This window comes from Castanea sativa, chromosome 1 (genome assembly GCF_040712315.1).
Source record: "Castanea sativa cultivar Marrone di Chiusa Pesio chromosome 1, ASM4071231v1".
Classification (NCBI taxonomy): Eukaryota; Viridiplantae; Streptophyta; class Magnoliopsida; order Fagales; family Fagaceae; genus Castanea; species Castanea sativa.
The window spans coordinates 37,981,065-38,004,543 of record NC_134013.1 but is presented as its reverse complement, the minus strand read 5'-3'; the positions used below and the strand labels follow the sequence as shown (position 1 = coordinate 38,004,543).

Genomic DNA, 23,479 nt, shown 5'->3' with positions numbered 1-23,479 from the left:
AGAAACATACAAAATTTTTAGAAAAAGAGATTAGAAAAGAAAAAGAAACGGTGTGTGAGAGAGTGTGAGACACACTTTCATTCTCCCTTTGAAAAACTGATTGAGAGACCACACATCTTGGGCGTAAAGTGGAATTGGAGTGAAGATTAAAAGTGTTCCCAAGTGCTTCTAATCTTTATTTTGAATTTCTCCATACCAAGGTACGCTATCTTGTTCTTAAATTCTGAAATTTACGTTGTGCACGTTATCAATCATGAATGAAATAGATCCTTGTTCGTTGCTTCCGCTGTGGGTTTTGCATGAGATGCAAAACCAGAATTTTTCCTTCATACAAAACATTAATTGACAGACAACTAACAAATGGAAGATACGCCTATGAAATAGAGGTATGGTTTTTGGTTTGCCCAATATGCATTCTATATACAATCTCTATACATCATATTAGCACTTTAAAGTCCTAACTTAAGCGTTGGAGACCCTTAGGCTAGTGCCACACCGATGCCACCTCCGATCAGCCCTCTTTCTTTTGCAGGCTTATCAGATCATCCAACTCCACTTCTTTAAAAGCATCTTCCAACAACATCTCTGGACAAACTACCCAACTGAAGGTGAATTTTCACACTATTAATTTGGTGCTGTATGTAGGGAGAGAACAATAAACCATCTTACTCTTTCTACAACAAAATGGCATTTTGTTATAAGTGAAAAGTCGTGGAACATGAAGAAAACAATCTATCTCAAAGCCTTATAGAGAGGCAAATGCAAATCTTGATGGCCAATGTTGAAGAACTAACACGCCAAAATCAAACGATCTACAATAGCTTCACCATAGGCGTGCAAGGGAAGAAAATCGTGATGATCAACACCATGATAAGGAAGATCTTTGTAAAATGAAGGCCAAAGTAGACGAATTGATGGACGCAATAAAAGGGAAGACTATGAAGAACCTAGATGGAATAGTAAAGCATATAGACTCACCATTCATTATAGAGATTCTCAATTGTCCATTTCCTTCCAAGTTTCGACTACCACAGCTAGAATCTTTTGATGCGTTAAAAGGCCTATTAGATCTCATTGGGCCTTTTAGATCTCATTGAGGAAACTTCTTCAATAAAAGACCTACTGAATACAGTAGGCATGCAAAAAACACCTACTTAATATAATAGGAATGTAAAAAAGACCCATCTAAAATAGTGGGCACCCAAAAAGACCTACCTAATATACTAGGCACCCAAAAAACCATACTAAACAAGTTGCATATAAATGGTCTTCCATACTTGCAAACCGTCCATAATAATGACGAGTAAGGATATGGATGAGCGTGACTGCATTAATCCTAGGCAAAATTCGATGATTGACTCATAAATGAGCACAAAACCACTACTATTGTCGAATAATTTGAATTTAAATAACCGTTACAGACAATAAAAGCCGGGATTAAGTGGTCATCATTAAGCCATAACTCCCTCAGTTGTAATACACCGTTACATAGAGCATTTACTCACACATAGGCTATATAAAGCCAATAAAGCTAGGTAAATGATTGATGAAAAAAAAAGATACATGCACAAAATTGCTCTACAGATTATAGATTTTTAAAGAGTATAAGCTAACTTAAGCATTGGAGGGTCCTTGGCAAGCCCCAAACTGGTGCCACTATATATTTAATGCTTTCTTTTACACAGGATCTCAGATCGTCCATCATATTGATGAGGAGCATACTGATGAGGCGAAATCCGGCTTCATCAGTTTGGCATCGTCTGTGGGAATCTCGACCATAAGCCGTTGAATTCTTTACTAACTAAGTTCCTTAGAACCAAGGGACTCAACTACGATTGCACCACCAGATCCAGTAGTAATGGCCCAACAAATTCAAGCACTGATAGTTAATGTGCAAGAATTTATGAAACAGAATGAAGAGTTGAAGTGGAAGGCGTGTCCCGAGGGCACGAGTATATCGCAGTCTCGACGCAACCGCAATGACAATGAGGATGAAACCTAGAGTCTAGAGAATAGTAGAAGGGAAACTTCAGAACACACCACACAGTCAACTTGCGATAGTGATCAAATGATAAAGAACATGAGGAAGGAGTTAGACGATGTCAAAAACGCTATGAAGGATAAGATAGCAGTAAACCTTGATGGCATGATCAAGAGGACAGACTCACCCTTCACTGCCAGTGTTTTAAGGTGCCCCTTGCATTCCAAATTTTGTCTCTCTTAGCTGGAAGTTTACGATGGCACTAAGAATCCCCTAGATCACATAGGGGCATTCAAAACAATTCTAAGCCTACAGCAGACCTCAGATGAAGTCATTTGTAGGACATTCCCAGCAACCCTTAGGGGAATAGCAAGGGTGTAGTTCAGTAAACTACCCATGGCATCTATTTCAAATTTTGACCAGCTAAATGACTCCTTCATCCGTCACTTCATTGGGGGCCAACACCATAAGAGGCCCACCTCCTATCTGCTTGCTATAAAGCAGCAAAAGGAGAAACCCTAAGAGAATATGTGAAATGTTTCAACAAAGCAGTTCTAGAAATTGATGAAGCAGATGATCAGGTGATAATGACGATCTTCCAGGCTAGGTTAAACAATCCAGACCTCATCTTCTCTCTAGGGAAGACTCCTTTAACGTTAATGACAGATCTGTTGTTCAAAGCACAAAAATATATGAATGGTGAAGATGCACTGGCTACAAAGGGATTAACGGGTAAGAGAAAGAATGAGGAAAATGCTGAGTCCCAAAGAAAGAAGAGGGATCGCAAAGATAATCTCACAGAAGCCAAGACTAGCAAAAGTGGTCTGGAGACATCATTAAAGAAAAAGCAGAATTTCACTCCTTAGTAGATGCCCGTGGACAAGATTCTCATGCAAATAAAGGACAACCCTACACTGAAGTGGTCCAAACCATTGATACTATTGCTGCTTCCACAAGGACCACGATCATCATACTAACAAGTGCCAAGATTTGAAAGAACAGATAGAGGACTTGATCTAGAAGGGAAAACTTCAAAAGTTTGTTAAGAAAGATTATCAGGCCCACCAGCGGACAGGGGAGAAGAATACTAATGACCATAGTGAAGAAGATCAGGACAATCTCAAACCGATTATGGGAGAAATAAGGACGATCACCAGAGGACTGGTCGTTGGGGGATCATATAAGTCCCTAAGAAAGGCAGTCCAAAGATAAGTAAATAGTGTTCATATTAGACACCCAATAGCAAAACATCATCGTACCAGGAATGACGACATTGCTTTCTCTAAGTGAGATGTGAAGGGGATCAAGCAGCCACACAATGACCCCCTGTCATTATGCTAACCATTGAAGGGTACAACACTCGAAGAGTGCTGATGGGTAATGGAAGCTTGGTAGATGTAATGTACATGACGGCTTTCTAGCAGATGAGTTGGATCCAAAATGCCTCAGACCCTTTGGATCCAAGTTGGTCAATTTTAGGTGACGAGGGTGGTAGACTTTTTGATCATCGATTGCCCTTCATATTATAATGCAATTCTTGGACGACCAACCCTTAACCGCCTTAAAGCTGCAACTTCCACATACTGCTTGAAAGTAAAATTCCCAACCTCCCCCCCCCCCCCCCGCGGGATTGGAGAAATCACTAGAGACCAAATTTTAGCTAGGGAATGTTATCAAGCAGTCCTGGCGTCTAGAGAGAATCACACCTGTATGGTAGAGAAGGAACCACCTAAGCCCATAGAGGAAGCTGAAAGCATCGAGCTAGTGGAAGGAGACCTATCCAAAACCACCCAGGTAGGAAAGAAGCTCCAATAGTCCATAAAGGACAAGCTAGTAAAGTTTTTGAAAAAGAACTTGCATGTCTTTGCATGGAGCCATGAAGATATGCCGGGATTAACGAGCAAGTAATAAAGTATAGTCTCAATGTCGACTAAACAAAGAAGCCCGTTTAACAGAAGAGAAAAGTATTCACTCTAGAGCGAAATAAAACAGTTATGGAAGAGGTGGAAAAGCTTTTAGCTGCTGGATTCATTCGAGAAGTCTACTACCCCAAATGGCTTGCCAATGTTTTCATGGTAAAAATGTCCAACGGAAAATGGAAAATGTGTGTGGATTTCACTAACTTAAACAATGCATGCCCCAAAGACAATTTTCCCCTTCCTAGAATTGACCAGCTTGTTGATTAAACAGCTGGTCATGAACTGCTAACCTTCATGGATGCTTTTTTAGGTAATAACTAGATCCTAATGAAGAAAGAAGATCAGGAGAAAGCTGCATTTGTCACTAGTCAAGGCCTATATTGCTATAAAGTCTTGCCGTTCGGACTAAAGAACGCAGATGCCACCTACCAAAGATTAGTAAACCAAATGTTCAGCAAACAAATAGGCAGGGATATGGAGGTCTATGCAAACGATATGCTCGTAAAAAGTAAGGAAGCCAAAACCCACCTTGAAAACCTCCAAGAGACATTCGATACTTCAAGAATGTATAGAATGAAGCTCAACCCTGCAAAGTGCATTTTTGGGGTCTTATCAGGAAAATTCCTAAGCTTCATGGTATCTCAGCAAGGAATTGAGGCAAATCCAAAGAAGGTCAGAGCCATACTTGACATGACTTCTCCTAAGACAGTCAAGGAGATGTAAAGGCTGACAGGGGAGGTGGCAGCATTAAATAGGTTCGTCTCAAAGGCCATTGACAAGTGTCTCCCCTTCTTTAAAACTCTTAAGCAGGCTTTTCATTGGACAGACTAGTGTGAGGCAGCCTTTTAAAACCTCAAGGAGTATTTGGCCAAGCCTCCATTACTAAGCCTATTAGTAGAAGGAGAAGATCTGTTTTTGTACCTAGCTATGTCACAAACAACCATTAGTTCAGCATTGATCCGTGAAGAATCCAAGATAAAACAGCCCATGCATAGGGAAGTTGTCTCATCTTGTTTTCTTCTTCTTGAGTCTTAGGCCTTTGGTCATCAGACAGAGGAACTCCATGTCTAAAAAGAAGTAATCCTTTCTTGGAGTTTTGCATGCTAAACCATTAGAACTTTATCTATATGCCCAGCTGCTGACGACTCAACTCATTGACGAATTTGATGAAGTCAAGTTCGAGCAAATCCCAAGGGAAAACAACTCAGCTGCTGACGAGGTTGCTAAACTGGCGTCGACTGAAAAAGCCTCAGTAACGACAAAATTGTTCATAGAAGTCCAGACAATCCCTAGTATCGACGGACTGCAAACCCTCTCAGTCCAGTGACTAAACACCTAGATGGACTCGATCGTTTCTTACATTAGAGACAGCCAACTCCTATCTGAATCATCGGAAACAAAGAAGGTTAGAGTCAAAGCTGCCAGGTTCACTGTTTTGAATGGTGAACTTTACAAGAGAGGGTTCTCGATTGAAGGAAAAAACTGGTTTTGTATCTCATACAAAACACATAGCAGAGGCAACAAATAAGGCTCTATTTCATTCATGATTGATAATATGCACTATGTAAATTTCAGAATTTAAGAACAAGATAGCGTACCTTGGTGTGGTGAAATTCAAAACCAAAGATTCAAGTACTCTAGAACACTTTTAATCTTCACTCCAATTCCACTTTACGCCCAAGATGTGTGGTCTCTCAATCAGTTTTCAAAGGGAGAATGAAAGTGTGTCTCACTCTCACATACACACTGTTTCTTATATCTTAAATAAAAATTATGTATGTTTCTCCTTTTATAACTAACTGATTATCAAATTGGGCTGGCCTATTGGGCCTTTCCAATTGGGCTTTAGTATGTGGCTCAGAGTGGGACCAAAAGAGACCAATAAGACACTAGCTCCAATGGGCCTTGGGCTTTTCCGTCAACTTTTGACAAGTCCAAAGTTACCATTAATTATATTTAATACTACTATATAAATATAATTACACTCTAGGCCTTATTAATAAATTATATCCCAAGACTTTATTATACATGCAACCCCTTCATTAAAATATTCGTAGTAATACAAATTCATGTATATAGACTGCCACTTTGAAGATTACTACATCTTAATCCTTGAGTACCCAGTTTAATCATTTATGTTATTCATCATATATTTATGAAATCCAATTTCATAAATATATACTTTAGTAACTCCTTACTAAAGTGGTTGGGCCCAACTCTCTGAATAACTAAACCCATTAAACTTATCTCAAGAGAATATTTTGTATCTCTGTTAAGAGACTATGAATTCTATCTTGAGAATATATGTTCCATCAACACTAAATATGGCTGCCCAACATACTGAGGTTTTGACCGTAACTAATAGATCTCACTCTTGATATATCAAAGCAACCTACATCTCATGATCAGGTCAATTATTCTCTCAGGATTTAGAGTTGATGTAAATAGAAGTCGTGAGATTTATTATTCATTTGACAGTCATTAGGAGAATAATAAATCTCACAGCGGTCCAGTTCAATATGTCTTAACTCTTAAAACATATCAATATACCAACTAGAACTCTCCACTTCCATGATCAAGACAAATCATCTTAATTGATATGTTATAGTCTTCGCAGATGAAACGCCCAATTTCATCACTGACTACGAATTACATTTTGAGTTTACAAGGAACTTGTGATTTATATCTTTTGTGACTAAATCACATAAATCACATACAATGCATCTCATGGACTGTGATAATGTCCCATTAGTTCATTTATAGATAGTCTCATATAATTAAACAATATAATTATTAAATATGATGAAGCAGTATCTCGTCGGTTCCTCTGGGATTCGTCCAGATGGTTCCTGGCAGTACTCTGATAACCTTGAGGGAGCAAGAACTTATTCGAGTGGTCACCGGTGTGGTGCCTGCCACAACGCCTCCGATGGCAAAGTCAGTATGAAAGAAGGCAATAGTTGAAATATCGAGAATAAAATTAGTTCAAGTTGTGATGTTGTCTCTGTACCTTGTTTTGGTGTTGTGAGGGCTTTATATACCCTTGGGGATTATACCCGTTGGGGTATTAATGATTCTTCTGATAACGTCTTTAGGGGAGTAATGGGCGTTAATGCCTTTCCATTGGTTCGTCCAGCTGGTCTTGTAACGGTTGAGGCTTTATTGGCAGCATCTAATGACATTAACTCTTCCTCTGATGACGCCGATAACTGGTCAGATTCGTCCGTAAGACCACCTCGTCTATGTTTAACTTTTTCAGTCCCATCAGATGCCCCCCGGGTTTCACGGTCGTCAGTGACGATCGTGGAAATCGAACAGTTTTTTTTTTTTTATGGGCTCGTGCCACATTGAATGCGTGGTGGCGGCGTTACGTGGGTTGTGGCCACGTGGCATGATGTGGTTGGTGGAGAATTATGTCCCTTGGGTTTCCCACCGATTTTCGGTTTCACCTTCATTTGGTTTTTAAACTTCTTCTCCCTTACTTTATCTTACATTTTTTTTCTAATTCTCAGTTTGTCCTTCCTAACTTTTTCTCTCTCGCCTATTTCTCCATTTCCCTCTGAGCTGGTACGTGTTGGACTTCTTGTTTCTTCTCTTTCAGGTATGTTTCCTATTCCATTTTTCTTTCTTCCCTCTTTTTTCTTCTTCGCAAACGTTTGATTTCCTTTTCTTTTTTGGTTTCTGCTTCTTTGTTTTTTTTTTTTTTTTCAGTACTTTCCTATTTACCTGTGCTTTGTCTGGGTGTCCATGGTCGATAGCTTAGAAGTCAGAGAAACTTGCCCTTCAATTTCCTTTCTTTTTGCTCGCTTAGGAGGGTCCTTAGGTGTTTTTCCCAATTTGGAGGGTTTCGTTTTTGCGGGTAATAGCTTAGGCATTGTTTTGGGCGATTTGTTTCCCCTGCTTCGCCGGTCAGTCGATTGGTTTGAGGGTTTGGTGAGGGAACATCGGCCGATGTCTGAGGTTAGGTCTAGTGATCTAGAGACGAGGTTATCGTCTAGTGGTGATCTTATAGAGGGGGATACTGCCGCGTCGTCCCTTAGGGAAATTAAGGCTTTCCATGCCCTCGTGGAGGCGTGTGGGCTAGATTCCAAAGCCGTGGGTAGGTTTAGGGATAGGCTTCAGTTCCCGGAGCGAGTTCAGGTTCGTCGGCCTACTGACGAGGAGAGGGCTTGTCAGTTTTTCCCAAGTGAAGTGTGCTTTTATGAGGCCGCTTTTACTTGCGGATTAAGGCTTCCCGTCCACCCATTTGTAATGGAGCTTTTAGCTTATTTGGGTATTGTTCCTGGGCAGCTCATGCCCAATTCGTGGAGGATAGTAGTCAACTGTATGGAGATATGGTTGGCTGCTAATGGGGATATGATCAAGGTAAACGAGCTTGTTTATTTGTACCGTTTGAAAGAGTCGAAGGAGTATGGGTATTATGAGCTAGTACCTTGGGAGAGAAGAACCAGAATCGTCAAGGGCTTACCTTCGTCCTTCGGACATCGGAAGTCCGCATTTGTGTTTGTGTCGAGGGACGACTTTGAGACCCCTCTCAACCAGGATTGGGGAGATATCCCCCGATTGCTTCGTCGGTGGGGAACCCCGACTTTAGGTGCATCAGTATCCTTTCCTTTCCTTTTCTTGTTGAATCCGATGTTATCATTGCTAATCTCTTTTTTTTTTTTTTTTTTTTTTTGCAGTCAAAAGGAGACCAAAACTAAAAAGCAGGTACAAGGAACGTGTCGAGGCATCCATCGTGTATTCTCAGTCTATCGAGAACTGGGATGACTTGGTAGATCCTAGGACGCTCGCTTTTTACAACTTAGGCCCCGATCCATCTCCCTTCGTCCTCCGGAGTCTTGATATTGAAGGGAAGAAGAGTAAGTATTTGGGTTCGTCAAATCCATATTCGTATTTATTGCTGTTCTTTTACAATACTTCCCTCTTTCGCAGAGATGACGACTAAATTCAATAAGGGTATGTACGAGAGGATGCGATCCAAGAAGGACGAACCTCTGTCCAACATCGGGAAGAAAGTGGTTCGGGTGAAAGGGAAGGTTTCCTCCGTCACACCGATTGCTTCGTCTACCCCCGTGATTTCTGGTGCCGATACTACGAGGATGGCCTCGCCGGCTACTTCGATAGAGGAGATCCCGACCCCTGCTTCGAAGAGGCCTCGTACAGCGGAGAGGGGGAAGGAGGCTACTTCTTCGTCAACCATTTGGGATGATGAGAAGTTGGCGATGGACCGGGCTCGTGGTGTCGTGACCGCAGAAGACCTAAAGGTGTTCTCGGGTATGCCCACAAGTGAGTTGATGGGTCGTCATCTCCAGAAGCTCGTCCAGGTAACCTGATCGTTTTAAGTGACTACATATATGTCTGTTCTTTACGTTGGTTTGTTTTGAGCTAAATGTTGTCGTGTATAAACTAACATGCATTTTTTTTTTTTAGGTGCTGGGGGAGACTGTTCACCTTTCTTCTGAGTATCTTGCTCAGGAGGCTAAGGTTGAGTCTTCGCTTTCCTGGATCAAGGTCTTGGAGATGGAGAATTCAAAGTTGAAGAGGGAGCTAATTGCTTCGATGGAGGACGTCCAACAAGCCAGGGAGGAAGCCAAGAAGCTAAGTGACGAGCTAAAGGTAGAGGAAGAACAGTGCTTGAAAAAGACGCGGGAGGCCGGGTACTGCGAAGGAAAAGATCAAGGTCGTTGCCTCCAAAGCTATCGAAGGTTTCCAACAGACGGAGGAGTACAACTCTGTGCTCTTCAGCTGGTACTTCAAAGGGTTCAAGCTTTTAAGGAGGTACTGCCTCAAGCACCCTTCTGGGATTGACCTGGAGACGTTGGACATGGAAGAAGTAGACAGGGAAATCTCGGCTGACGAGGCTGCTCAAGCCGCGGCTGCTGACGCTCCTGGAGACCTTCCTACTGCTGATGTCCCAGCTGAGGACGATGTTGACCCGGACATTTGAACCTGCTCTTGACCAGCCAAAATTATCTCCTTTTTTTTTTTTTTTTTGTGCCCGATATGTTTTAAGGCTTAATTTCTAGAACAAAAAGTTTCTATGTGTATTTTTAGCCCAGTGTTTATGGGCTTCTTTCTTTTTTTTTTGTACAAACAATTGCCTTTGGTTTTTAGGCTTCTATAATATCGTATCTACTTTCACATGTTCTCCTATATGTCAATTTTTTTTTGTATCCGTCAGTAATGTACGTTCATTTGGTGGGAACGCTATTACTTAAGCCTTCTTCTGTACTTAGGCGTTCTTTTTGTTTTTTCCTTCGTCAGTAATGTACATCCGTCTATGCGGAATCTCATTACTTAGAAATTTTTTGCTTTTTGCCTTCGTCAGTAACGTACATCCGTCTATGCGGAATCTTATTACTTAGACAAAATTTTTTGCTTTTTGCCTTCGTCAGTAACGTACATCCGTCTATGCGGAATCTTATTACTTGGACAAAATTTTTTGCTTTTTGCCTTCGTCAGTAACGTACATCCGTCTATGCGGAATCTTATTACTTAGGCAAAAATTATGTTTTTGTCTTCGTCAGTAATGTACATCCGTCTATGCGGAATCTTATTACTTGGACAAAATTTTTTGCTTTTTGCCTTCGTCAGTAACGTACATCCGTCTATGCGGAATCTTATTACTTAGGCAAAAATTATGTTTTTGTCTTCGTCAGTAATGTACATCCGTCTATGCGGAATCTTATTACTTAGACAAAATTTTTTGCTTTTTGCCTTCGTCAGTAACGTACATCTGTCTATGCAGAATCTTATTACTTAGGCAAAAATTATGTTTTTGTCTTCGTCAGTAATGTACATCCGTCTATGCGGAATCTTATTACTTAGACAGAATTTTTTTCTTTTTGCCTTCGTCAGTAACGTACATCCGTCTATGCGGAATCTTATTGCTTAGGCAAAAATTATGTTTTTGTCTTCGTCAGTAATGTACATCCATCTATGCGGAATCTTATTACTTAGACAAAATTTTCTGTTTTTTTTTTTTTTTGGTAGCGAGTCTTCGGGACTTTCTATTGATGGTACCTGTATGAACACATTATTTGAACCATTACTTCATTTAATTTTGAGGAATCGATACACTCTTGAATTGCATATGTTGGTGGTAATTCTTCAAATGTTCTATGTTCCAGGGTCGCGGGAGTTTTTGTCCGTCTAGGGTCTCCAAATGATAGCTACCTTGTCGGGAGTAGTGCACGACCCTATAAAGTCCTTCCCACGTGGGACCGAGCTTCCCGTGGGCGGAGTTTTTAGTTGCGGTAGTCACCTTGCGTAGGACGAGGTCGCCAATTCCTAGTCTTCTGAGCTTGACCCTTTTGTTATAGTATTCATTCATCTTCTGTTGGTACTTCTTCGTCACGTCCGAGGCCTTATCCCTAACTTCGTCTAAGCAATCTAGATTGATTCGAAGTTGGTCGTCGTTGTCCTCCTCATGGAACACTTCTCGCCTGATGCTGGCCATACCTACCTCGACGGGAATTACAGCTTCGGTGCCATAAGTGAGCCTGAAAGGTGTCTCTCCCGTTGGGGTTCTTGCCGTCGTTCTGTAGGCCCACAAGACATTGGGCAATTCTTCCGGACATGCGCCCTTAGCTTCGTTTAGCCGGGCTTTGATGATCCTGAGTAGGGTTCGATTAGTTACTTCTATTTGTCCGTTTGACTGTGGGTGTCCAGGTGACGAGAATTTATTCTTAATGCCTAGCCCCGAGCAGAAGTCCCTGAATCCCTGGCTGTCGAACTGTCGGCCATTATCTGAAATAATTGTTCGTGGAATCCCGAACCTGCAAACTATATTTCTCCACATGAAGCTACGGATTCTTGCTTCTGTGATCGTTGCCATTGCTTCTGCTTCGACCCATTTAGTGAAGTAATCGATAGTGACGAGCAAGAACTTTACCTGTCCTCTTCCTTGGGGCAATGGGCCGACGATATCAATCCCCCATTATGCGAACGGCCACGGGGAGGTAATCGTCGTCATCTTTTCTGCTGGCAACCTCTGGACATTCCCGAACCTCTGGCACTTGTCGCACCTCTTGACGATCTCCGTGGCGTCTGCCTGCATGGTTGGCCAGAAGTATCCTGTGCGAACAACTTTGCTTACCAGGGATCTAGGCCCGGCGTGATCTCCACAAATCCCTTCGTGGATTTTGTGAAGGACATACTTGGCTTCTTCCTCGTCGAGGCACTTCAGATAAGGCAGGGAAAACCCTCTTTTGTATAAGGTATCGTTCAAAATTGTAAACCTAGCCGCTCTTGCTTTAATCTTCCTGGCTTCCGCTGAGTCACGAGGGAGATGCCCGTCTTGGAGATATGAGACGATCGGTTCCATCCAACCACCTATGTTTTGGACGGAGAATACTGGGACTTCCTCGATGCTGGGGTGTTTCTGAATCTCCATTAGAATTTCATTGTTCGTTAGTTCTTCGTCGGACGAGGCCATTTTGGCGACCTCGTCTGCCGCCGCATTCTGGCTTCTCGGGATCCGAACAAAATCCAACTTATCGAACCCACAGGCTAAATATTTAATCAGCTTGAGGTACTTCTGCATCCTCTCTTCCTTCGCCTCATATTCTTCTCGGATCTGCCCTATCGCCAGCTTCGAGTCACTCTGAATAAGCAGGTTCTTAATCCCGAGGGCTTTGCCAAGTCTCAGTCCCGTCAGTATGCCTTCGTACTCAGCCTCGTTGTTGGTTGCCGGGAATTTTAATTGGACTCCATATTGGAGTTTTTCTCCATCGGGGGTGTTTATAATGACCCCTACTCCTCCCCTCTTTTGGGTTGACGATCCGTCAGTCTGGATCGTCCACCGTTCCACCTCTTTTTGGTCGTCGTCATCTTCTAGAAGGGTGAATTCGGCTATGAAGTCTGCCAGAGCTTGCGCTTTGATTGCTGTTCTGGGATGGTATTCGATGTCGAACTGGCTGAGTTCAATTGCCCATTGGACCATTCTCCCCGCTGCTTCAGGCTTGTTCATGGATTTTCGGATAGGTTGGTCCATCATTACATGGATAGGGTGTGCTTCGAAGTATGGTCGTAGCTTTCGTGAAGCCACTATTAGGGCGAAAACGATCTTCTCGATCCTGGGATATCTGGCCTCTGCCCCTTGGAAGGCTTGACTGACATAGTAAACTGGGAGCTGCTTCTTATCTTCCTCTCTAATTAAGGCCGCACTGATGGCCATGGCTGATGCTGCCAGGTATAAATAAAGACTTTCCCTTGCTTTTGAGGGACTCAAGATAGGCGGGCTACCGAGGTAATGCTTGAGCTCTTGAAAGGCTGCCTCACATTCATCGGTCCAGGCGAAAGCTTGCTTCAATGTTTTGAAAAATGGGAGACATTTGTCCGTCGCTTTAGAGACGAACCTATTGAGTGCAGCTATCCTTCCTGTGAGCTTTTGGACTTCCTTGACGGTCTTGGGTGATGCCATGTTGAGTATTGCTTGCACCTTCTCTGGATTTGCTTCTATCCCTCTTTGGGATACCATAAACCCTAAGAACTTTCCTGAAGCTACCCCAAACACACACTTACTAGGATTGAGCTTCATCTGGTATTTTCGGAGGGTGTTAAATGTCTCTCCCAGGTCGTCCAGGTGAGTCAACTCTTCTTTGCTCTTGATGAGCATATCGTCCACATATACCTCCATATTTCTCCCAATTTGCTTGCTGAACATCTTGTTTACCAGTCTTTGGTACGTTGCTTCTGCGTTCTTCAGTCCGAAGGGTATTACCTTATAGCAGTAGAGTCCTTGGCTTGTGATGAAAGCAGTTTTTTCCTGATCTTCCTCAGCCATCTTTATCTGGTTGTAACTTGAAAATGCATCCATGAATGTTAGTAATTTATGTCCAGCCGTAGAGTTTACCAGTTGATCTATCCTCGGCAGGGGAAAACTATCCTTCGGGCAGGCCTTGTTCAGGTCCGTGAAGTCCACACACATTCTCCACTTTCCATTTGCTTTCTTCACTAGCACGACGTTGGCCAGCCATTCGGGATAGTAAACTTCTCGGATGAAGTACGCACCGCAACAATACGTTAACTTTTTCGTGATTGCTTGGTTTCGTTCGGGGGCAAAGACCCGTCGTTTCTGCTGGATGGGTTTTTTCTCGGGATCTGTCTTCAACTCGTGCTGGATTACCTGGCATGGTATACCCGGCATATCTTCATGACTCCATGCAAATATGCCCAAATTTCCCTTAAGGAAATGGACGAGTTCATTCCTCATCTCGGGGCTTATGGTTGTACCTATCCTCGTCACTTTTGAGTTTTCCCCTTCCACGAGTTCCACCGTTTCCAGGGCTTCCATGTTGTCTTCTTTTTCTCCCTCGATCGTCCATGTGTGGTTTTCTCCTGCAGCCAACACGGCCTGGTAGCATTCTCTGGCCAAAACTTGGTCTCCTTTTACCTCACCGACTCCGTCTTCGGTTGGGAATTTTATCTTCAGGCAGTAGGTGGACGTTGCTGCTTTCCATCGGTTGAGCGTGGGTCTCCTAATGATCACATTGTATGAAGAGGGGCAATCTACCACTAAGAAGTCCAGATGACGGGTCTGCTGCTTCGGGTAGGCGCCTATTGTGACTTTTAGTGTCACAATGCCCTTGGGATATACTCTGTCACTGCTAAAGCTGAAGAGGGGGGACTCAAACGGGCGCAATCTACCAGGACCTAGTTTCAACTGTTGGAAGGCCGATAGGTACATGATGTCTGCAGAGCTACCGTTGTCAACGAGGATCCTCTTAGTGTTGAACCCTTCAATTGTAAGTGCTATCACCAGAGGGTCGTTATGGGGCTGCCTGACTCCCCTTGCGTCCTCTTCGCTGAAGAATATATCCTGGTTCGTCCGTCTTTGTTTCAATAGGGGTTCCATATGGACACTGTTTACTTGTCTCTGGCATGCTTTCTTGAGGGACTTGTATGATCCCCCCATGAAAGGTCCTCATGTTATTGTGCTTATCTCCCCGATCACCTCTTGTGGTTGAGATTGGCGACTCTCGTTTTTGGACGAGGGCTCTCGTTGGCTCGTGTCGCCCTCCCTGAACCTGCTGGAGTCCCCCTTCTTTACGTACTTCTGAAGTTTTCCTTTCCGTATCAATTCTTCTATCTGTCCTTTCAGATCTCGGCAATCTTCTGTGTAATGGCCGTGGTCCTTGTGGAATCTGTAGTATTTGCTTTTGTCCCGCACACTTGGTGACGAGTGCAAGGGCCTCGGCCACTTTAGGTGGTGTTGATCCTGGATCTGTGTCAAAATCTCGTTAACAGGCATAATTAGAGGTGTGAATTTTACCGGTCGTGGAGCTTTCTCGTCTTTTCGTCTGTCGATGTCACCTCCCCGGTGGCTTGTGCGCTCCCTCTTTTGTCCCCTGCGTTCGTCTTCCTTTCTTCCTTCCATCTTCAACTTCCCCTCGTCTACGATGGCCGCCAGTGCGTCCTCAGCATTCATGTACTTTTGGGCCTTCAATAGCATCTCCGCCATTGTTCGGGGCAGATTCTTTGCTAACGAAACGACGAATTCTATGGACTTAAGCCCTGCTTTAAATGTCGTCAGCTGGACCTTATCGTCTGCGTCGTCCACCTCTAGGGTCTCTCGAGTGAAGCGTTTTACGTACGATCGCAAGGTCTCCCTCTCTCCTTGCTTAATAGTGAGTAGGTGATCCGCTGGTCTCTTGGGGCGTTGCCCCCCGACAAAATGGCGCAGGAAAGCATTACTTAACTGCTCAAAGTTGTCGATGGACGAAGTGGGCAATCTTGTGAACCACTCTCGTCCAGCTCCCTTCAGCGTAGTGGGGAAGGAACAACACATGATCTCATCAGGGGGCTGCTGAAGGCCTAAGGTCGTCTTGAAGGTGTTGAGGTGATCTTGGGGATCCTTGAGCCCATCAAAAGGCTCAAGCTGAGGCAACCGAAATTTCACCGGCACCGGTCGTTGTAGGACTGCCATGGTAAAAGGGGAGTCCGTTGCTCTGACCATTTTATCTAGGCTTCGATCGGTCTTTTCTTTGATGGCATTTCTTAATTCGTCCATCTCCTTTCTCATCTCTTGGAGGATGTCGGAATGCTGTTCCTCTAGGGTTACCGTTCTCCATCGGTCACTCCTTCCATGGCTATCTCCTTCGTCCTCTTGGACAGCTCTAGACCGGTTCTCTTCTTGCTATAACCTCTGTCTCATCTCTTGGTTCTGTCTGGTAAGTTCTTCGACGATGGCTGCGAGATTTCGGACTTGCTGTGCTAAGGCCGCTGAGTCCTGGTTGGATTCCATCTAGAGCTGGTAGGGACCACGTTCTGGTTGTATGAGAAAAACGTTCCCACAGACGGCGCCAAACTGATGAAGCAGTATCTCGTCGGTTCCTCTGGGATTCGTCCAGATGGTTCCCGGCAGTACTCTGATAACCTTGAGGGAGCAAGAACTTATTCGAGTGGTCACCGGTGTGGTGCCTACCACAACGCCTCCGATGGCAAAGTCAGTATGAAAGAAGGCAATAGTTGAAATATCGAGAATAAAATTAGTTCAAGTTGTGATGTTGTCTCTGTACCTTGTTTTGGTGTTGTGAGGGCTTTATATACCCTTGGGGATTATACCCGTTGGGGTATTAATGATTCTTCTGATAACGTCTTTAGGGGAGTAATGGGCGTTAATGCCTTTCCATTGGTTCATCCAGCTGGTCTTGTAACGATTGAGGCTTTATTAGCAGCATCTAATGACATTAACTCTTCCTCTGATGACGCCGATAACTGGTCAGATTCGTCCGTAAGACCACGTCGTCTATGTTTAACTTCGTCAGTCCCATCAAAATACATGCCAATAAATTGGGTTTTAGGGCATAAACCCCAACACTCGACGCCATACCTTAAATGCCTGACTCCTAAAGAAGCAATGTATGTGTTGCGAGAAGTCCATGAAGGCGTATGTGGTAACCATTCAAGACCTCAATCTTTGGTGGGAAAGACGATTAGGGCAGGCTACTTTTGGCCAACTATGCAAAAAGATGCAGTTGAACTTGTCAAGAAATGTGATAAGTGTCAATGATTCAGAAATGTGCAGCATATACTTGGGGAATTACTGACGAGCATCTCTTCACCTTGGCCATTCTCCATATGGGGGATCGACATTGTCGGCCCACTCCCTCAGGGGAAGAAGTAGGTGAAGTTCCTACTTGTTGCCATTGATTACTTCACCAAATAGGTCGAAAAAGAACCACTAGCAATAATCACAAAAGGAAATATACAAAGCTTCATTTGGAAGAACATTGTTTGCGGGTTTGGAATCCCAAGGACAATCATCGCTGATAATGGTCGACAGTTCGATAGTCAAAAGTTTAGGGAATTTTGTGCAAAACTAGGGATAAAAACCACTATTCATTACCTAGGCACCCACAGGCAATTAGGCAGACAGATGTAACAAATAGTACTTTGCTCAAACTCATCAAAGCATGACTTAACGGGGCAAATGGTGCATGGCCAGAAGAACTACCTGGGGTACTATGGGCTTATTGAATTACGAGAACAGCAACAGGAGAAACTCTATTCAAGTTGGCTTCCGGTACAAAAGCAGTCATTCCCGTTGAAGTGGGAGTATCTAGTCTTAGGCGAGCCTGTTATGATGAAGGTATAAACAATGATGAGCTGAGACTTAACTTGGATTGTTTACCTGAAGTCAGAGACGAGGCAGCCCTAATAATGGCTTGGTATCAACAAAAGATGGCAAAGTACCACAATCAGAGAGTGAAGCTTAGAAGGTTCAAACCTGACGACATGATACTGCGAAGTCTCACAAGCTACTAAGGACCCAACTCAGGGAAAGTTAGGCCCTACTTGGGAGGGTCCATATAAGGTTGTCCGTCACTCCAGAAGAGTAACATACTACTTGAAGGACCTCAACGACAATCCATTGCCACGTCTCTAGAACGTGGAGCATCTCTAGAAGTACTATCAGTAAGAAGTGCTTGGACTAATAAGCTCCGTCTATAAGAGTACCTTGACTAATGATGCATCAGATAAGCGAGATTTTATTGTTTTTTTTTTCCTTTCAAGTATTTTGATCAAGTTATTTTCAGTAATTTCCTTGTAATCCCCTCATAAATAAGGGTGCATGAAATAATAAGGCTCCATAAGCCATCTCCTTTTCAATAAGTTTAACAAAGCTTTAAGGTTAAGTTCACAAACGAGAAGGAGATATCCATGACCAAATGGTAAAGACTCAAATGATGAGTTTAAACCATAAACATGGTAAAAACTCAACTGACGAGTTTAAATCATAAACAAGGTAAAAACTCAAATGATGAGTTTAAAACCATAAACAAGGTAAAGACTCGAAAGACAAGTTTAAATCATAGACATGGTAAATGCTCGAATAAAAGAATCTAAATCATAGATATGGTAAAAGCTCTAACAATGAGTTCAAAACATAAAAATAGCAGGAATTCAGAAGAATAAGAACCATAGGAATATCATGTATGGTCAAAAGAACCTTAAGATAACGAAGTCCGATATTATGACGAAGAACTTCAAGGTTTAAGCCATAACAAAGCTTCTCTAGTAAAAACTAAATAAGTAAAAGAAAAAGAGACTAAAAAAGGGCATTGTTTATAAAAACAAAAGCCTCAAAGCAGGAGGCATCCAAAATATTTCATTATTTCTACATTAAAGCCTCAAAATAGAAGGCATTTATTGTCTTTGAGTTAAAGCCTTAAAACACGAGGCAACCAGAGTCTTCAAAAAAAAGAATGGTTATTTAAAATCTTCTTTCAAGGAGCAGTGACGACCTCCTCAACATGGCCCTCGTCCATATGAGCCTCATCCATAACTCCACCTATGACAGTACCATCTCATTCAGCAACATCACCTTGTTTCTCTTTAGTCTTGTCGGCAAGGATCTCAGTATCAATAGCTTTGAAATCAAGGTTTGCAAAGTCTGCTACCTGACTATGATGCTTCATCATCCATCTACGAAGAAGCTCGAAGCCCTTAAAGTATTGGATGAATTAGAGATCAGAAAAGCAATCAGACTCAAGAAACTTAGTGATCACCTTTTCACGTTCTTAGTTTGTCTTCAGAAGGGCAGCTTGAACTTCCTCGTCCTATTGAATGAAGAGCTTCTTCTCCACCTTCAGCGCGTCCTTGAGATCTTTCACCTTCTCCTTAGCCTTCATCGCTTGATCCATTGCCTCTATCAGATCCTTCCTTAACTTCAAGCTCTCGGCCCCAATTGAGTCAACCTTGGAATTGGCCACCACTATCTTCTCTTCACTATTCAGGTAATTTGTTGTCAAGCACAGGGATTCACCAAGAACCTAAAAAATGAAGGGTCAAAACTTTTAACAGGTGTAAATACTCAATGAGCAATAAAGAGTAGCTGAGTAAAATACTTGCACTAGTTTATGAATGTGATGGCTGACTAGTTCGTGAGAAGGAATGGATGAGAGACCTCTAAGCTCGTCATCAGTGATGACATTGTGAGCTCATCCAAGGGTTGTGGCAAGATCTTCACAAACACTCTTGCCAACCTTACCTTTCCCTTTAGAGTGAGTGGTTGGAAGAGTGAAGGTCATCATCTCAAGGGAAGGTGTAGGAGAAGATGGGGTGCCAAAAAGAGACAAGGGGGAGTTTTGTCCTTCCCTCATCAAGCTTGCGTTTCATCAACCCAAGAGTAAGCTGAGACAAAGACGGTATATTTATCTTTGTTGTACATGGTAGCCATTTCTATGAAACAGAAAGTCAAAAAACCAAGTTCATATAAAGAAAAGAGGAATAAGAGAAGAAAAAGTAAAGTTAAACATACTCTTCTCTTCTTGAGCAATCTTCTTTAACACAAATGCTGAAGGTTCAAGTCCTAGACAATTGTCGTGCAAATGACGAGGATCTACCAAGTCGTCAAATTCTTTGATTGTAAGGGAAAACTCAAGAGCAGTTTGAACTCGTCCTTGATAACAGTCTTCCAACTTAGGATGATTAGAAACTACAAAATAAGTTGGAGAATCAGAAAAATGATAAGTTAAAACAGTTTGTCAAACGGAAAGGTAGAGGAACACACTAGGAGAGGGGATTTCCCATTTCGTAGCAACCACGGGACCTTACCCCACAGGTCGTCAGTCATGGTTTCCCATCTAGATCTAGAAACAAAGAAATATCATGATTTCCAGTCACAAAAAGTAGGAAAACTACAGACGATCCTAGACTCCCTACTCCAAGGCAAAAGCTCAAAATACCCATAGTGGGTAGAAGGTTTCAAACGGTATAAGTGAAGGAATTCGATTAGGGTTATCATGTCCCCGTCATGGGAAGATACCCAAACTGACATACATCCAATAATCGTCCTCTAAGCATTAGGGACGAGCTGTCTTGGAGTGACGTTAAGAACAACGAGAAGTTGCATGATGAAAGGGTGAACAGAAAAACGAAGGTCAAATGGAAAAGTAGCCTCATAAAAACTCACCTCACCATGAGCAAAGGAGCAAGCTTTTTCATTCGAAAGAGGTAATCTTATGACTGTTAGGATCTGTGCCCTAAAATCTATTAGGATGTGTGCCCTTAAATCCTATTGTATGATGCTATGTATAACATTATGTATGAATTAATGTTGTGATTAATAAAGTTGTTTTATTTTTATCTAAAAATAATGGTAACATGAATATTGGGACATTATCATATAGTCTATGAGATGCATAGTATGTGATCTATGTGATTTAGTCACAGAAGATATAGATCACAAATTTTTTGTAAACTTAGAATTTTAGTTCGTAGTCAGTGATAAAATTGGGCATTTCATCTACGAAGACTGTAACATATCAACTAAGATGATTTGTCTTGATCATGGAAATGGAGATTTCTAGTTGGTATGTTGATATGTTTTAAGAGTTAAATCATATTGAACTGGACCGCTAGGAAATTTATTATTCTCCTAACGACTGTCAAATGAATAATAAATCTCATGACTTCTATTTACATGAACTCTTAATCCTAAGGGAATAATGGACTTGATCATGAAGTGTAAGTTGCTTTTATATATTAAGAGTGAGATCTAAAGTAATAATCAAAATTTCAGTATGTTGGGCAGCCACATTTAGTCTTGATGGAACATATCTTCTCAAGATGGAATTCATGGTCTTTTAACAGAGATATAAAATATTCCATTGAGATAAGTTTAATGGGTTTGGTTATTCAGAGAGTTATGCCCAACCACTTTAGTAGGGAGTTATTAAAATATATATTTATGGAATTGGATTTCATAAATATATGATGAATAACTTAAAGGATAAAATCCGGCACTCAAGGAATTAAGATGTCGTAATCTTCAAAGTGGCAATCTACTTTCATGACTTTGTATTACTACAAATATTTTATGAAAGAGTTGCGTGTACAATAAAGTCTTGGGATATAATTTATAAATAAGACCTAGAGTGCAACTATATTTATATAGTTGAATTAAATATAGTTAATGGTAACTTTGGACTTGTCAAGAGTTGACAGAAAAGCCCAAGGCCCATTGGAGCTAGTGTCTTATTGGTCCCTTTTGGTCTCACTCCAAGCCACACACTTAAGCCCAATTGGAAAGGCCCAAAAGGCCAGCCCAATTAGATAATCAGTTAGATATTAAGGGAGAAAGATACAGAATTTTATGTAAGAGACACATTTGTGAAATGGTGTGTAAGTGTGAGAGAAAGCCACTCTGTAATACTCCCTTGGAAACTGATTGAGAGACCACACTTCTTGGGCGTTAGTGGAATTGGAGTGAAGATTAAAAGTGTTCACAAGTTCTTCTAATCTTTGTTTTGAAATTCACCGCTTCAAGGTATGCTCTTTTGTTCTTAAATTATGAAATTTACATGGTGCATGTTATCAATCGTGAATGAAGTAGATCTGTTAATTTTTCACTGTGTATGTTTTGTATGAGATAGAAACCATGTTTTTCCAATAAATTGGTATCAGATTGGTCTTCAATTTCGAATTGCATAACATGTTTTTGTGAGTTTTGGAATCAAGGATGATAGTTTCATGATGATAGAAAATTACGCAATTGGTTTTCTACATGGTTGGTTGAAATTATGTTTTGATGAAAACTGATATTGATGTTATGATGTTGTTTAAGTTTGATTCAAGTATGTTAAATTGAATTTTAAGGCTACTGCTGTTAGGATGTGTGCCCTTAAATCTTATTGTATGATGCTATGTATGACATTATGTATAACTTAATGTTATAATTAATAAAATTGTTTTATTATTATCTAAAATAATGGTAACATGAAGATTTGGACATTATCATATAGTCCATGAGATGTATAGTATGTGATTTATGTGAAAAGTCACAGAAGATATAAATCACAAGTTCTTTGTAAACTCAGAATTATAGTTCGTAGTCGGTGATGAAATTGAGCATTTCATCTGCGAACACTATAACGTATCAAATAAGATGATTTGTCTTGATTATGGAAGTAGAGACTTCTAGTTGGTATATTGATATGTTTTAAGAGTTAAGACATATTGAGCTGGACCGCTGTGAGATTTATTATTCTCCTAATGACTGTCAAATGAAAAATAAATCTCACGACTTCTATTTGCATGAACTCTTAATCCTGAGAGAATAATGGACCTGATTATAAGGTGTAGGCTGCTTTGATATATCAGGAGTGAGATCTTAAGTCACGATCAAAACCTTAGTATATTGGGCCGCCACATTTAGTATTGATGGAACATATATTCTCGAAATAGAATTCATAATCTCTTAACGGAGATATAAAATATTCCCTTGAGATAAGTTTAATGGGTTTGGTTATTCAGAGTGTTAGGCCTAACCACTTTAGTAAGGAGATATTAAAGTATATATTTATGAAATTAGATTTCATAAATATATGATAAATAATTTAAAGGATTAAACCGGGTACTCAAGGATTAAGACGTAGTAATCTTCAAAGTGGCAGGCTACATTCATGTCTTTGTACTACTACAAATATTTTATGAATGGATTGCATGTATAATAAAGTCTTGGGATATAATTTATTAATAAAGCCTAGAATGCAATTATATCTATATAGTGGTATTAAATATAATTAATGATAACTTTGAACTTATTAAAAGTTGACAGAAATGTCCAAGGCCCATTGGAGCTAGTGTCTTATTAGTCCCTTTTGGTCACACTCCAAGCCGCACACTAAAGCCCAATTGGAAAGGTCCAATAGGCCAGCCCAATTAGATAATCAGTTAGTTATAAATGGAGAAACATACAAAATTTTTTATTAGTGAGAGACATCAATGTGAAATGGTATGTATATGTGAGTCAAACCACTCGATTATTTTCCCTTGGAAACTGATTAAAAAACCACACTTCTTGGGCATAAAGTGAAATTGGAGTGAAGATTAAAAGTGTTCCCAAGTACTTCTAATCTTTGTTTTGAACTTGACCGCACCTTGTTCTTAAATTCTGAAATTTACATAGTGCATGTTATCAATCATGAATGAAATAGATCCATGTTTGTTGCTTCTACTGTGTGTGTTTTGTATGAGATATAAAACCAGATTTTTCAACAATAACATCAATAAAATTTAGTTTTGATATCAATCTTTATGTATTATGTTCATATGATGGTTGTTTGTT

General features: G+C 41.2%; 1 protein-coding gene across 1 annotated transcript; it reads right to left on the bottom strand.

Moving 5' to 3' along the window:
- Positions 1–11,842: 11,842 nt before the first annotated feature.
- LOC142626231 (uncharacterized) lies at positions 11,843–13,081 on the bottom strand. Its single transcript, XM_075800032.1, has 2 exons — positions 12,716–13,081; positions 11,843–12,508 (listed from the first exon to the last, which is right to left on the bottom strand). Exons 1-2 carry the CDS (start codon positions 13,079–13,081, stop codon positions 11,843–11,845), a joined length of 1,032 nt encoding a protein of 343 aa, XP_075656147.1.
- Between the last annotated feature and the right edge of the window lie 10,398 nt (positions 13,082–23,479).

What these genes read in the sequence shown, in the direction of transcription:
- LOC142626231 (XM_075800032.1), bottom strand. Translation starts at nt 13,081, where the DNA reads ATGGCCATCAGTGCGGCCTTAATTAGAGAGGAAGATAAGAAGCAGCTC. An exon ending in ATGACGACGACCAAAAAGAG is followed by an intron (nt 12,509 to 12,715) that starts GTGGAACGGTGG and finishes CTGCTTATTCAG; the next exon opens with AGTGACTCGAAGCTGGCGAT.